The sequence below is a fragment of the Primulina eburnea genome, chromosome 1, assembly GCF_022965805.1.
Source record: "Primulina eburnea isolate SZY01 chromosome 1, ASM2296580v1, whole genome shotgun sequence".
NCBI classification, from domain to species: domain Eukaryota; kingdom Viridiplantae; phylum Streptophyta; class Magnoliopsida; order Lamiales; family Gesneriaceae; genus Primulina; species Primulina eburnea.
The window spans coordinates 7,011,616-7,028,957 of record NC_133101.1 but is presented as its reverse complement, the minus strand read 5'-3'; the positions used below and the strand labels follow the sequence as shown (position 1 = coordinate 7,028,957).

General features: G+C 37.0%; 1 protein-coding gene across 1 annotated transcript; it reads right to left on the bottom strand.

Moving 5' to 3' along the window:
* Positions 1-3,442: 3,442 nt before the first annotated feature.
* Positions 3,443-3,958, bottom strand: LOC140803170 (dirigent protein 21-like). The gene has a single exon (XM_073158887.1). It carries the CDS (start codon positions 3,956-3,958, stop codon positions 3,443-3,445), a length of 516 nt encoding a protein of 171 aa, XP_073014988.1.
* Positions 3,959-17,342: the final 13,384 nt, after the last annotated feature.

Sequence of the window (17,342 nt, the reverse complement as noted above, 5' to 3'; positions counted from 1 at the left end):
TGCAATTTTAGTCATTTATGTTATCGGATTTTAGCTTTAATTTTGCTTCTTTCAGTTTTCGATAATTTTATTTATTTTTTACACTGAAGTGTTGATGTTACCAAATTCAAGTGAATTTCAAATCCACTCGAAACCAAGTCACGTATTTTCGAAAGTAATGCGGCAAATTTCAAATACACCAAAGATAAATTTCATTTATCATAATTTTTCTCAAATCAAATACATCGATCCAACTGTACGATGACGTGACAGATTTTACCCTTTAGACGGATCCCTCCAACGATATATATATATATATATATATATATATATATATATATTGAAAATTGCAATAAAACCAGAAAAATGCTGCAACTTACTTGGAGAACGATGTTCATTTTCTCATATCTCGTAGGAAAAAGGAAGCTACATTAACAATTGAAATATTTTGGAATTCCATGTTCTAAATGAAAATGTAATCTTTCGTTTCGTTCAGTAAATTAAATAATAATCATGGACAAATTTATAAGAACACATATCACTGACTTACATGAACAAAAGATTAGAAAATCATTAATTAGGATTAACAATATTTATAAAATCTTCATTATTTATTTATTATATAATGTTATATATCTTATACCAAGCAACAATTATGATAATTAATACTTAATGTATAGTGTATACTTGAAGACACTGTTACCCGTGGTGCTATTCGTCGAATACGTGCTATATATCACAATACCTCGCGCCAGCCTAAAAACTCCGGTACCTCCTACAATGGATAATTCACGCTGATTGTTCGCTATACGACTCCTTCCCATCACGGAGATCGTACTCCCGTCATACAATCCTCCTTTGAAGACAAAGTTAAAACTCAAATATAAGGCTAGTTCGTTAAGGTCTGAAAATCCAACCAACCCTTGCCTGCGGCCAACATGAGGTGAATTAGGATCGGGTCCAGTATTTAACTGGTTATCGACCATATACAGTTGGCCGAAAGACGTTGGCGACGTGGTGGTGATATTTGATCTTGCTATTTCAAACGTCGTCTGCCCAGGACCACTTACAATGTCTTGGGCATAAAACTGAAGCAGGAGAGCTTTTGGTGTCGGAAGTATATTTAGGCTTTTAAACCATATATCGACTGGTAGGGAGCTTTGGCACAGAACTCCAATCACGTGAAAATATGTGAAGATCAGGATAAAAACTTTGCGTAGCTTAAACTTTTCCATCACTCTTAAATCAAAGATCAAATGTGTTATGTGATGGTATAACATCATGTTGAGGATATATATATAGGCTGCATGACGGATAGCCACTCGGTTGACTAATTGGAAAGATATTGAGATTGGAGAGTTGAAATTTTCGAGAGGAAAATTTCATTTTTGGTCTCATATATTAAACTCTTTGCGTTTTTTGTCTTCAATGTTGTCAAATTTCAATTTTGGATGCTTTTTTTTTTTTTACTTCTATTCCTATTTTCCTACATGGTGTTGATGTGTAGAACCGCACAAAAAGCATTTCCAATAAAAAAAATGCTTAAAAAAATACAAAAATCGAAATATATATACAAATACTAGACTGAAATTTGATTATACAAAGAACCAAAATTACAAAGTTGGAAGACCAATATTGGAATTTTGCCATTTTCAAATTTGTTAAAAAAAAATATAATTTATAAGAATGGATCATTTTAACCATTATATTTTGGAATGAACAGAATATTAATTTTTAAAAACTACTTCGTGGCTTGACGAGTGAGTGCACTTGACAAGAGGATGGAAATTGATATAAAAAAAAATTAGATTATATTATCAGAATTGGTGTTCCTTTTTTTTTTTAAGTTCTCTGCGCTTTGCCGTCTAAAATAAGACATATAGCGGACAGCAAGCTTTGGTATACTGTAGATTAGGCGGTATTTATTTAGTTATGCTTGCAAAAATTCAACGGTCGAAACCGACATGAAAAGTGGAATGTGCGTCTACTTTGCCAACTTTAAATTGTACGATTTAAAATGACGTTTGAACTGTTATACGATTTAAAATATTAGACTTATTTTGTCACTAATTATAGCTTGATTTTTAGATTTTCGAAAGTGATCCCAATAAGTTGGATAAATTTTCGTTTTGCTAAAAACATCCAAAAGAAAAGAAGTAAATAAACTATTATATAAAAAGTTTTTTCGATGATTACTTATTTTTTTAAAACCCTATGGCAAGTTTGTAACTTCTTCCTTGCTTGTAATATAAGACAAAAACTTATGTGAGACGGTCTCACGGGTCGTATTTTATGAGGCGGATATCTTATTTGGGTCATCCATGAAAAAAATATTACTTTTTATTGTGAATATCGGTAAGGTTGACTCGTCTCACATATAAAAATTTGTGAGACCATTTCACAAGAGACCTACTCGTAATATAAACACTCGTTCCGCCTCCTTTGTCCATGTATTCAATGAAGTCCCGTTTTTTAAGTGAAAATGCATATGTTTTTGTTGGGATGCAACCAAAGTCCCACAGTAGAAGATCTAGAGAAAGATCATGGGTTAATAAAGATGGAATGATATCTCCAATGGTATGAGGCCTTTTGGATGGTTTCAAAAGCAAAACCATGAGGGTTAAAACCCAAAGTGGACAATATCATACCAGTGTGGAGAGATATCCGGATTCCATTGGTCCTAACAAGTGGTATCAGAGCCATGGTCTAGATCGAGCCGTGTGGGTAGAATCCTCGAAACCTAAACGAAGGAGGTGAGGGCTCCCGGAAAAAATCCTTGATTAAACTCTCGGGGTGGTTAATGCTCTCAGTATTCATGTAAGGCGTGAGCTCCAACGTTGTGAAGTGGACTAACCTCGATTGGAGGACGAATAAGGCTTGAGGAGAGGCTCGGACCATGAGAATAATAGTGAAACTTCGTTTGAGGGGAGGATTGTTGGGATGCAACCAAAGTCCCACATTGGAAGATTTAGAGAAAGATCATGGGTTAATAAAATTGGAATGATATCTCCAATGGTATGAGGCCTTTTGGGTGGTTCCAAAAGCAAAACCATGAGGGTTAAAACCCAAAGTAGACAATATCATACTATTGTGGAGATATCCGGATTCCATTAGTCCTATCAGTTTTATTAATTATAATGAGATTGAATAAATTATTGTTAGTTGTTTCACATTGGTTGGATAAAATCTCCGTGAGAGTTATATATATAGAACCTAGATAATCTTTTCCTTAACTAGTTTTTTGGGATTAAGTTAGGTTCAAGTTCAAATCTTAACAAATAGATTTCATATGTATCGCAGAAATATATAGCAGAAATTTATATTTCATGTAGACATAATAAATAACTAAGATATGAATATATCTCTGATAGGAGAACGAACATCTTCAGTTTTATTTTATCATACATAGAAGTGCAGTTTCATATCTTGCACCGAAGTACAGCCAACATAATCGTTCCTGGATTCAAAGATAAGTGACATACAAAGTATATTTGAAAATAGAGTCGCCGGCGGTGTTCAAAACGTACGTGCTCACCACAGCAATGCCTCGTGCCAATCGCAAATCTCCAGTACCTCCGACAATAGATAACTCTTGTTGATTCTTCAGCGTAGGCCTTCTTCCTAGTACGGAGATCGTACTTCCATCATACAAGCCCCCATTGAAGATGAAGTTGAAGCTCGCATATATTGCCCTTTCGTTCAAGTCAGAAAAACCAACCAACCCTTGCCTGCGTCCTATTGCTGGTGATTCAGGATCAGGTCCAGTGGTTAATAGGTTATCCACCATGGATAACTTACCAAATAAAGTTGGTGAAGTTGAAGTGATATTAGATCTAGCTATCTCATAAGATGTTTTGCCATCACCCGCATGAACATCTTGATCGTAGAACTCAATGATAGCGAATTTTGGTATAGGAAGTAGCTTTATTTTTTGAAACCATGTACCAATCGGTTGGATGCCTTGGCATAATGGAACCATTGCATGAAAATAAGTAAAAAGGACGAGAGTTACACCAAAACTAAACTTTGTCATAGCTCTCGATCTACTTGCGTTACTGTGACTCTGTGAGTCATATTTGGGAATGAACGATATGTGTATATATATAGGCTACCCTAAGGACATAATGGAAATTTCATTTGCACATGGTTGGTTTCATTTTACTTCAAAAATCAAACAAGTTTAATTTTTTGCAATATTTTTCACTTCAGTTATTTTATTATTTTTATCTGGATACGCTTCTTCCTCGTAAATATACATACTTTGATTAAGATTGCAGTTTGTTCAGAACTTTAAATTTATAAAATATCAGTGGAATTTCTTTTATAAACATATATTCTGAGAACAACTCGAAATAAAAATATTCATCTTGCAAGTATGTTTCATAACATTTAATACATTTTGTGGGAAATTAAAACTTTGATCCTTTGATTTTGATTCTTTAGGATGCATATGTGGTCATCTGTTTCATTTTTAGTCCGCTATAATTGTCTTGTTTTATAATTTTATTCATTTTTTCAATGAGACGCTGAATTGGCATCTACATGACATTGATATGTGAAGTGTCATGTCAGTATTTTCGGTGGAAAAATGATTAAAATTGCTAAAATTGAAGTATATAATATTACGATTGATATTTGAAAACACTAAGAACAAATATCGTAAATAAAAAATATATATATCAAAATTGTCTTTTTTTTCCATATATTTTGATTGTAAGAAAATTTATTTTTTGCAATTGATCGAACAATACTTCATCAAATATTTCTTTCAAGAATTTGCAGTCCATTCCAAAATCAAATTTATTATTTGCATTATATTTCAATATATAAGTTTGTTATAAGCACTAATAGTCTTTAAACAGGAAATATGGAATTATAAAGTTTCTATCTAGAATAAATTCAAAAAAAATTAATGTCATTTTCGGGGTGAAATAAAAAGAGTTTTATACCAACATCCCTATATCAATTCTAGCTTTTTACATATGTTTTACGAGGATTTAATTTTATGTAGTTACATAACTACATTCTTATATATTTTTAATTCAATAATATTTATTAACATAAATTTGTATATGCTTATTTTCTGATACGCGCATATCCTATTATCTAATGTACTAATTCATTGAATTCTCCTAATTAAGTCCAGTGTTGTAATTCACTGTCGATCAGATACTGATCGATGGCATAAAACATGAGTTGTTTTTATTATTATAATATATATATATATATATATATGTATATATTGATGATCTCCGGGTGAATCGGTTATAAGATATATAGATAATATTCCACCGGATGATGAAGATAATTTTGTGTTTAGGAAATTTGAGTAAGGATAATGGCTTCAACTAAGACCTGCAAACAAGAAAAGAAACTCGTGAATGGACGTCGGAGGGGTGTCTTGCGTGACCACTTCTATGCTTAAATTAGCAGGTTGAAGATAAGGACAATATATGTGAGAATATATGTGTGAGAACCTGAAATTTCCAGCAGCTAGCATTATTCAGTAGCAATGGAAAATTTCAGTAGAAGCTAACAATTCCAGCAGCAGTCAATAATTCAGAAGATGATATTTTTCCAGCAGACACAATTCCAGCAGACAGAATTCCAACATATAGAATCCAGCAGCAAAAGAATTCAGCAGCGCAAGATTCCAGCAGACAGTTACTGATTCAGCTTAGACTTGTAACTGAAACATTAACATGGAATAAAGGCTGTTAATGGCAGATTATGGCCATTAATTGGGAGTCTAACAGTCAGAAACATTCCCTATAAATATCACCCTCAAACACCTGAATTGGTTTACCAAAATCTTGAGTTGTCACTTGAAATATTTGAGCTAAGAGAGTGCTGATTTTCGAGCAGCAGAAACCAGTAGCAAGAACAAGCAGACTTCAGATTTCAACCGAAATACTTTTAGCAAATTACGGTAAGTGGGCTTATATATAAATATGTTGAAATCTGTTTGATAATTCCGTTTTAAAGTTCAGTTTCTGTATGTTTGATTTCTGATTTTGAAGCACTGAAACTCCCTAGTGAACTAATGGTAGGAATATATATTCTGAACATTTCTGAATTCTGATTCTGATTCTGGCCTCACCCCTTAGAGGAGAGAACATATAGGGGACTGATATCAGTTTAGCCATGAAATTCACTAACATGTTCAGTGCTTACTAATTCTGATTTCTATTCTGAAACCTGTAAAGTCTGAATTCTGAATTCTGTTATGAAATACGAGTTTTTCTGTATATTACTGCATTACGGTTTCTGTATTAAAATGATGTTCGAAAACTGGGAGTTATTCTCGCCCCTGCTTACTGAGTGACAATCATATCACTCACCCACCAAACCCATCTCAGATAAGAGTACTGAAGAAATGTTAGAAGAAGAGGAGCAGATCCAGTTCTGGGGCTGGTGATAAAGACTGTTGTTCTCAGTTTATGTTTATTTTTATTCCGCTGCATCTGTTAAGATACTGTAATATTTGGTTTTACATTTCCGCTGTAAAACATCAGTATTCGAGTTGTAACAGATAATTGATTGATTTCGTATTATCAATAAAAGACTGGTTTCTGAGATTCTGTACTTCTGAGGCTTGTTGTTTTCGAATGTAATATTTGAGAGCAACGCCGGTGTCAACCAACCCCCGTCCCGGAGCGTGACATTGAAGTGGTATCAGAGCAGAACCGGGTTTCATAATCTGGGGAGGAGGAACTAGAAATAATAAGTTCTTATAGACTTCTGAGAATAAGTTCTGAAGGTTACTGAAATAGACTACTGAAAATAAGCTACTGTAATAGACTACTGAAACGAGTTTAAAAAAAAAAAAAATTCAGTAGGCCAAAACCAGTAGACGAAAAACAGTAGGATAAGACCAGTAGCCTGAAACCAGAACCAGTAGAAGGAAACCAGTAGGTCTGAATGCAGAAGACTGGGTCAGTAGACTCGGAATGCAGCAGATAATGCTGGAAAAGCAGCAGACTGATTGCAGTAGCATCAGAATTGCAGTAGACAGTGTATTCCAGCAAGCAAATGCAGTAGACCTCGCAAAATGGTATCGAAGTTGAAGTGTTTTTCGCGCCAACTTCAAACGGCCATAACTTTTGATCCAGGAGAAATTTTTACCATTAAAAGTAGGCGTTGGAAAGCTCTCGACGAGGAGAACCTAACTAATAACGATTCATCATTCTAGCACCACCGACGAAGCCCAAAATCCATCGTTTAGATAGGGATATCATCATTTCCGTAAAATTTTCCAAAATTTTGAAACTTTGAGGAATGTTCATTTTCAATTGACTTAGTATTTTTGCACCAAACTTGGTACCATTCATGTTCTTGATGTGAAGGATTTTTAGTAAAATTTTCACACCATTTTGAGACCAAAAATTTTTGAGCTATTTCTTCTGTTAATTGTATAGGCAGTACTGATTCTGTTCATTCCAGTATTTGTCTATAACTCGACCTATATTCTTGAGATCATTTCTGAACCTTGAATCTCATGTTTTTGGATGTAGGATATGGCTGACCAAAGTAGCTACGTTAAGAACTTAGAGAGGAAGCTAGAGAAACTAAAGGGGCATAACTACTGCCTAAAGCTAGACAAGGACGAGTTAGAGCGTCAAGCAGAACATTTGAAGTGTGATGTTCAACGCTATGCTCATTATCTGCATGAGGTAGAAGAGAGGAGTAGGAAGGCTCAAGAAGAGTTTGAAACCTCCCAAGAGACTGTGGCGGAATTCATCGAGTTACGTGATACACTGCTTGAGAAGACCCAAATACTCAAGGATCAGAATCATCAACTCGTGCACCAGCACAATCAGTATAGTGAGCAGAATGATACTCAAATTCATGAGTTGCAGAGTACTGTTGAAGTTCTTAGCGACCAGAATGCAGTTCTGCATGGTCATATTGAACATCTACAAGCAGTAATAGCCAACCAAGATGAACCTGAAGAAGAACCAGAAGAGGAAGAAGAAGTTGGAGAGGATCTTATGGATTTGGGATTAGGAGAAGTAGTAGATTAGTTTATCAGTAGTTGTTTTCTTTGTAATAACACTTGTTCCATTTACCTTCTTGTTAACAATTTCGATATTTCGTTGTAATTGCAATTTCTTGGGAAATCAATAAAATATCTTTCGATCAATTGGTTTCATATTTAATTCTCGAGCAATTACATAAACATTGTGTTTCTTTTGTTTAATCTTTATTCTGCCATCAATCTTAGAACTTTCATAACTGTAGGAAATGGACGGAAGACCAGTTAGAAACAATCGCAATCCTCGCTACGGCAACCGCAACAATAACCGTAACGATGAGGAAGCACAACAACAACAACCACCTCAACCACCACCAGCAGTTGGCCTCAGTCAGGCCGATTTGATGGCCATAGCCACGATCGTGGCAACTACGCTGCAAGGGTTTGTCAACCCAAATGCTAATCAACCACCGCCACCACCTCCAGCTCAGAATGGAACGAAGCAGCACTATGAGGCTCTCCGAAGAGCAAGAGTCCCTAACTTCGATGGAAGCACCGATCCAGAAGTGGGACAGAATTGGATGAAAGAGGTGGAAAACCATCTTCGACTACTTGAGGTTCCCCAAAGGGTCAGAGTAGAGGTGATTATACCTTTCCTTGTGGATAAAGCTGCCAAATGGTGGGAAGGAGTCTCACCAGCTATGATAGAGGCGGGACCTATCACTTTGCAAAGGTTCCGAGAAGCATTCCTGAGGCAGTACTTTCCAACAGCAGTTCGAGTGCAAAAGCTGTCAGAATTTGAAAGCTTGGTTCAAGAACCAAACATGACAGTGGTGGAGTATTCATCCAAGTTCCACTCATTGGGAACTTACTCCCCAACCATAATGGGAGACGAGGCCTTGAAGATGCATCGCTTCAAGAAGGGATTGAACAGCCGTATTCAATCTGTCCTTGCCGTTATCGAGCCCAATAGTTTTGATGAATTGATGGGAGCCGCCATCAGGGCTGAGAATGACATCAAGAGGCGTGAAGGCGAGAACAAACTCAAACGTCCTAAGCCAAGCCAGTACCAATCGGGCCAGCAATTCAAGAGGCCTAGGTTTTCGAGCAACCAATTTACCAGTACTCCATCCAAAGGAACCACTTCTTCTCAATCAAACAAAGAAGGAGTCAAGTACCAAACTTGCGGATTCACACACACTGCTGAATGTCGTAGGAATTCTGGAGCTTGTTTCCGTTGTGGAAAGATGGACCATCGCATTGCTCAATGTCCTATGCCAGATCCAAGGAATGGTCCAGCAGGTGGAACAACTCCAAATAAACCTAAGCAGAACAAGCCCAATACTCGGGTCTATGCTATCACTCAAGAAGAGGCGGACAACTCGAATGATGTCGTAGCTGGTACCATTCTAATCGATAATATACCTGCTTATGTGTTATTTGATTGTGGTGCTACGCATTCATTCATGTCTAAGAGATTTGCCAAGAAGTTAGGAGCTAAGCCTGATAACTTAGAAGAACCATACAGAGTAGCCACTCCTGCAAATCGAATTTTAGAAACTCGCACTTTATATCGGGATATTAGTGTTCTCATAGAAGATCAGAATTTCAAGGCAAACCTTATTCAACTAAACATGGTGGAATTCGACGTAATTCTTGGAATGGATTGGTTAGCCAAGAATCATGCCTTAGTAGACTGTCATAGAAAGACGGTAACCATCCAAGCTCCACACCAAGAGAAAATTTTATTTCATGGCAAGACCAAAGAACGAAAGACTCTTCTTTCTGCTTCTCAAACTTGGAAAGCCATGAAAAGTGGAGAAGAAGTTTACCTAGCCATGTTAAGCGAGGTAAAACAAGAAACTGCACCTACACTAGAAGAGATTCCGGTAGTGCAAGAATTCCCGGATGTCTTTCCTGAAGAACTCCCGGGCGAACTTCCTGACCGCGAGGTGGAATTCGAGATTAATTTAGTGCCCAATGCTACACCAATCTCAAAAGCACCATACCGAAAGGCCCCAGCAGAGTTGAAAGAACTCAAAGAGCAACTTCAAGAGTTGTTGGACAAGAAGCAAATCCGGCCAAGCGCATCTCCGTGGGGAGCTCCTGTCCTATTTGTAAAGAAGAAAGACGGAAGCATGAGGATGTGTATCGATTACAGAGAGCTGAACAAAATCACAATCAAAAACAAGTATCCGCTTCCACGGATAGATGACTTGTTTGACCAACTCAAAGGAGCTTCAGTCTTTTCCAAGCTCGACTTAAGGTCAGGCTATCACCAACTCAAGGTCAAGACAGACGACATTCCGAAGACAGCCTTCAGAACAAGGTATGGACACTATGAGTTCACAGTGATGCCGTTCGGATTAACAAACGCTCCGGCAGTATTCATGGATCTCATGAACAGAGTGTTTAAATCATTTCTAGACAAGTTTGTTGTGGTATTCATCGACGATATTCTAGTATATTCGTCAAGTGAAGAAGACCACAAAGAACATCTTCGTCTCACCCTACAGAAGTTGAGAGAAAAGGAACTATACGCCAAGTTCAAGAAATGCGAATTCTGGCTAGAGAGCGTCGCATTCTTGGGACACATAATATCAGCAGCAGGAGTATCTGTGGACCCTAAGAAAGTGGAGGCAATCTCGGATTGGCCTACACCAAAGAATGTGACAGAGGTACGAAGCTTCTTGGGACTAGCAGGCTATTACCGAAAATTTGCTGAAGGATTTTCCTCAATAGCCATACCTCTCACCAAGCTCACACAGAAGAACTCTAAGTTTCAATGGAGTGAAAAATGTGAGCAAAGCTTCGAGACTTTGAAGAAGAAGCTTACATCCACACCAGTGCTAGTATTACCTATGGAAGGTCAGGACTACACCGTCTATAGTGATGCATCCAAAGAAGGTTTAGGATGTGTACTCATGCAAGAGGGAAGGGTGATTGCATACGCGTCAAGACAGTTGAAGCCGTATGAACAGAATTACCCAACACATGACCTTGAATTAGCTGCAGTGGTGTTCGCACTAAAGATTTGGAGACACTATCTTTATGGAGCCAAGTGTGAGATTTTCATCGATCACCAAAGTCTCAAATATTTGTTCACTCAAAAGGAACTAAATATGAGACAAAGACGATGGATCGAACTCATGAAGGATTACGACTTGACAATAAGCTACCATCCAGGCAAAGCCAACAAAGTAGCAGATGCTTTAAGTCGAAAGAATATGAGTAAGGTGATCCTGACATCACTTTCAGCACAACCATGTCTTCGAGAGACAATCAAGATGAGTCAAGATAGAGATCCCGCTTTGGTAAAACTAAAAGAGCAAGTTAAAGAAGGGAAATCACCAGATTTCGAGACGGATAACAAAGGAACATTGTGGATGAAAGGACGATTATGCGTACCAGACATCGATAATCTTCGACAAGAAGTAATGTCTGAGGCACATAAGTCGAAATTTTCAGTCCATCCGGGCAGTACCAAGATGTACAGAGATTTGAAGAAAAATTTTTGGTGGAGTGGAATGAAGAAAGACGTGGCAATATTTGTTTCCAAGTGTCACGTGTGTCAGCAAGTCAAGGCAGAGCACCAATGACCTGGTGGACTTCTTCAACCATTAGAAATCCCGGAATGGAAATGGGAACATATTTCCATGGATTTTGTAGTTGGTTTACCAAAGTCGAGACAAAGTCATGACGGAATATGGGTAATCGTGGATAGACTCACAAAATCTGCACATTTCTTACCTGTCTGCATGAATTATAATTTGGACAAACTAGCCACATTGTACATGAATGAGATCGTACGATTGCATGGAGTTCCAGCTAGCATACTGTCAGACAGAGATCCTAGATTACATCTCGATTTTGGAAGAGCTTTCAACAAGCTATGGGGACTAAGGTTACTCTTAGCACGGCCTACCATCCGCAGACTGATGGCCAAACTGAGAGGACGATACAAACTGTAACGCCCCCCAGATTTGACGACTGTCCTCACTATACCAAGACGAGTCTTTCCAGCGTGCTTATGTCCTCACTCACACGCACCCTAGGAAACTTCCCAGGAGGTCACCCATCCCAAAATTGCCCCAAGTCAAGCACGCTTAACTTTGGAGTTCTTATGTGATGAGCTACCGAAAAGAAGATGCACCTTCGTGATATGAGTAGTACCAATCAAATCTTTTAAGCCCTCTTCAACTATTCAGTCCATTACATTGCCCAGTCTCGGAATCCCTCTCATTCCCGTGTGGGTCGGTTCATTCATGTTCCCTTCACCTAGAAGCCTGCCAGGAGCCGCTCATTGTCCGTGCAACTGATGGCACCGGCGTTCACCCCCCGCCCTCTTCGGCCCCGGGCCTCACATGCCCACCAGCTTCCGCTTGGTTCGTCCCCGAACCACACCGTACTAAGAGAGGTCGGCTCTGATACCACTTGTAACGCCCCAGATTTGACGACTGTCCTCACTATACCAAGACGAGTCTTTCCAGCGTGCTTATGTCCTCACTCACACGCACCCTAGGAAACTTCCCAGGAGGTCACCCATCCCAAAATTGCCCCAAGTCAAGCACGCTTAACTTTGGAGTTCTTATGTGATGAGCTACCGAAAAGAAGATGCACCTTCGTGATATGAGTAGTACCAATCAAATCTTTTAAGCCCTCTTCAACTGTTCAGTCCATTACATTGCCCAGTCTCGGAATCCCTCTCATTCCCGTGTGGGTCGGTTCATTCATGTTCCCTTCACCTAGAAGCCTGCCAGGAGCCGCTCATTGTCCGTGCAACTGATGGCACCGGCGTTCACCCCCCGCCCTCTTCGGCCCCGGGCCTCACACAAACTCTAGAAGATATGCTGAGAGCATGTGCCTTGGACTTCAGTGGTTATTGGAGCGAACATCTGCCCTTAATCGAGTTCGCATACAATAATAGTTACCACAGCAGCATTGAAATGGCACCATACGAAGCTCTGTATGGACGAAAATGTCGATCACCACTGTATTGGGATGAAGTAGAAGAAAAAGCCATCGTTGGACCTGAACTGATCCAAGAAACAGTGGATAAAGTTGCTATGATCAAAGAGCGACTAAAAGCTGCACAAGATCGACAGAAAAGTTGGGCTGACTTGAAAAGAAGACCTGTTGAATTCGAAGTTGGAGAGAAGGCATAAGTGAAAGTGTCACCCATGAAGGGTGTAATCCGATTCAATAAGGCTGGGAAATTGAATCCTAGATACGTCGAACCATTTGAAATTCTTGACAAAGTGGGAACGCTTGCTTATAGATTAGCACTTCCACCCGACATGTCAAGAATTCATAATGTATTCCACGTCTCGCAGCTGAGGAGATATATTCCTGATCCAAGTCACATACTGGAAGCTGGACCACTTCTGGTTGAGAGCAATCTAAATGAAGAGCTGAAGTATGAAGAAATTCCGATTCGAATTGTGGATAGCAAAGACCAAGTACTGAGGCGACGAACTATTCCATATGTCAAGGTACAATGGTCCAATCACACCGAAAGAGAGGCTACTTGGGAGTTGGAAGAAAAGATACGAGAACAATACCCTTATCTCTTTGAAAATCATGCTTAGCCAAGTTTCGAGGACGAAACTTCTCATAAGGAGGGAGGGATGTGAGAACCTGAAATTTCCAGCAGCTAGCATTATTCAGTAGCAATGGAAAATTTCAGTAGAAGCTAACAATTCCAGCAGCAGTCAATAATTCAGAAGATGATATTTTTCCAGCAGACACAATTCCAACATATAGAATCCAGCAGCAGAAGAATTCAGCAGCGCAAGATTCCAGCAGACAGTTACTGATTCAGCTTAGACTTGTAACTGAAACATTAACATGGAATAAAGGCTGTTAATGGCAGATTATGGCCATTAATTGGGAGTCTAACAGTCAGAAACATTGCCTATAAATATCACCCTCAAACACCTGAATTGGTTTACCAAAATCTTGAGTTGTCACTTGAAATATTTGAGCTAAGAGAGTGCTGATTTTCGAGCAGCAGAAACCAGTAGCAAGAACAAGCAGACTTCAGATTTCAACCGAAATACTTTTAGCAAATTACGGTAAGTGAGCTTATATATAAATATGTTGAAATCTGTTTGATAATTCCGTTTTAAAGTTCAGTTTCTGTATGTTTGATTTCTGATTTTGAAGCACTGAAACTCCCTAGTGAACTAATGGTAGGAATATATATTCTGAACATTTCTGAATTCTGATTCTGATTCTGGCCTCACCCCTTAGAGGAGAGAACATATAGGGGACTGATATCAGTTTAGCCATGAAATTCACTAACATGTTCAGTGCTTACTAATTCTGATTTCTGTTCTGAAACCTGTAAAGTCTGAATTCTGAATTCTGTTATGAAATACGAGTTTTTCTGTATATTACTGCATTACGGTTTCTGTATTAAAATGATGTTCGAAAACTGGGAGTTATTTCCGCCCCTGCTTACTGAGTGACAATCATATCACTCACCCACCAAACCCATCTCAGATAAGAGTACTGAAGAAATGTTAGAAGAAGAGGAACAGATCCAGTTCTGGGGCTGGTGATGAAGACTGTTGTTCTCAGTTTATGTTTATTTTTATTCCGCTGCATCTGTTAAGATACTGTAATATTTGGTTTTACATTTCCGCTGTAAAACATCAGTATTCGAGTTGTAACAGACAATTGATTGATTTCTTATTATGAATAAAAGACTGGTTTCTGAGATTCTGTACTTCTGAGGCTTGTTGTTTTCGAATGTAATATTTGAGAGCAACGCCGGTGTCAACCAACCCCCGTCCTGGGGCGTGACAATATGTGTAAGCTTGAGGAAGCAAGAATTTCAGAATCCGTAAATGAGAAGTATACATGTTATTTATAGGAGATAATCTCATCATTATCTTGTTTTCAGTGTCCACCTTCTAAGTATGGCAAGTCGGCCCATACTTTCTGATGATTTATCTAACACGCCAAATCCATGTAGTTCTAACAGATAAGATATCTCATGCTTACACACTCGAGTGTGGTTCTAAGGTGGCCCGAGTAGAATAGTTTCCCTGGGACTTTGTATGAGGGCCCGAGCTCTTGATTGCCCGAGAATAAAATATCCCGAGCGTTCACGTACCCGGCTACTGAATAAAATATCATGCATATTGACTCTGATTTGAATTATTCATGTAATTCCCCGGGTCATCTATTATCTGGGCTCTTACGGGAGTATCACATATATATACATATACATATATATATTCATATATACACACACACATATAATGTATAGTTACACTTATCTTCATGACATCAAACTATTATGCGTGGATACTCAATATTTGGCAAAAGCCATCTTACAAAATGGATTGCATGTATTTACGTTGATCATTTTATTAGCTAATGATGTTTGATGTCATGAAGATATGTGTAAGCATACATTATAGAAATTAACCATAATAAATCATGGTTTTTATATTTTATCTTTTGTCACTTTGATTTCTTTTGTTACTTGTTTGATTACAGCGACTCAAGTATTATAATATTCTTATAATCAACTTTAATTGTCAGAAGATATGTGGTAATAAAATAATTATTATTATTATTTTGTACGCTCATATTAATTACTATTTCTATATTTATATTTAAATTCTTTGGCCATAATTTTGACTCGAAATATTATATAATTTAAGTAGTTACTCATATCTCCTCAAATAACGTGAGTTTACACAGCACGTGTACAGTAAGTACTTTTCGTGTCAAACACTCGTTATTTTTTAATATAACGGTCATGCAATAAAATAATAATATATTTGTCATAAAATTAAAATATCTTTTCAAAATAATGCGATTAATATTTATTTTAAAAACATTTTTTGTTTAAATATAAAAATGTTATTTCATATTTAAATCAGATGGTGTTGGGATAAGTTGTTAAACACTTGAGAGTTACAAGAAAGTATTTGGTAGTTTGTAAGCTCTAAGAAAGTTGAGCATATATGTATGACAATTTTTCTCATGGGTTCAAGGGTTCCTGAGAAAAATCCGAAACGAGAATGGAGATATCAGATTTTTTGGGATTTGAGTTTAGGGATTTTTTAAGTAGTCATGTTAAAGTAGTATAACAGTATAATATATATAGAATATAATATAGAAATTGCATATGAAGTATTTGACTTTTACTTCTTGTATGTCCAATCACGATCCACTTTGATAGGCGGATTAAGGGCCTAAACCAATTAAAATTTAAGCTATTGGAATTTTTTAGAGTACAAATATCATATTGTTCAAGATTACAATGATACAATATAATTGTTTGCAATACTGACGGGACTTAAGCGTGGACCTGACACTTATTTATCTCGTGCAAAGAAAATACAAAATGAACAATTAAATCAATTAGTGAGACTCGAACCTAGCTATTTCAACCTTAACCATTCGACCAAAGCCAGCAACCATTGGATCCTTACTCACGATATCACCCGTAGATTGGAAGCCAATTAAAATTTAAGCTATTGGAATTTTTTAGAGTACAAATATCATATTGTTCAAGATTACAATGATACAATATAATTGTTTGCAATACTGACGGGACTTAAGCGTGGACCTGACACTTATTTATCTCGTGCAAAGAAAATACAAAATGAACAATTAAATCAATTAGTGAGACTCGAACCTAGCTATTTCAACCTTAACCATTCGACCAAAGCCAGCAACCATTGGATCCTTACTCACGATATCACCCATAGATTGGAAGAAATGGGATTACAGTGTAGCAGAGTTTTTTATTAGATTATGGTATTTTTGAAAAACTTTTATTGAAATACATATTTTTGCATGCAAAATTAAATTATTACAAAAATAATTTTTTAAAAAATTACGTCATACCATTCCCACGCCTTTACAAGAGGCGGGTGAATGGAAATACTATATGTAGTTTATACATTATATATTGGATACAGATATATAATAATTTATTATATGTACACATAAATAATATATAATATAATAATTTATATATTTCATAATATATAAATATATGCGTGTATTTATAAATAGATATTCAAAAATAAAAGAATTCAATAGTAGATTAACATTAAAAAAAATTCAAACATCTTTTGTTTTATAGAGAGTTCAAAATCAAGTGGATGAAAATTATTCATTTTCAAATATGAATTCAAACTCTAATCTGTTCAAAAAAAAAAAATCAAACTCAATCATTAAATAAAAATTAAAATTTTATCTATTAAACTTATTTAAATTCTATATAATATGATCATAAAATATTTAATATAAAAAATTAGATGAGCAACCAATGTGTTTTTCATCAGCAATGGCCAATGGGTAGGGTATGGGTCGGATTTCATGCATCCATCCCATACCCATTTATTAAATTCATCCTCAA

Coding starts and splice junctions, on each gene's coding strand:
- LOC140803170 (XM_073158887.1), bottom strand. CDS start 3,958: ATGGTTCCATTATGCCAAGGCATCCAACCGATTGGTACATGGTTTCAA.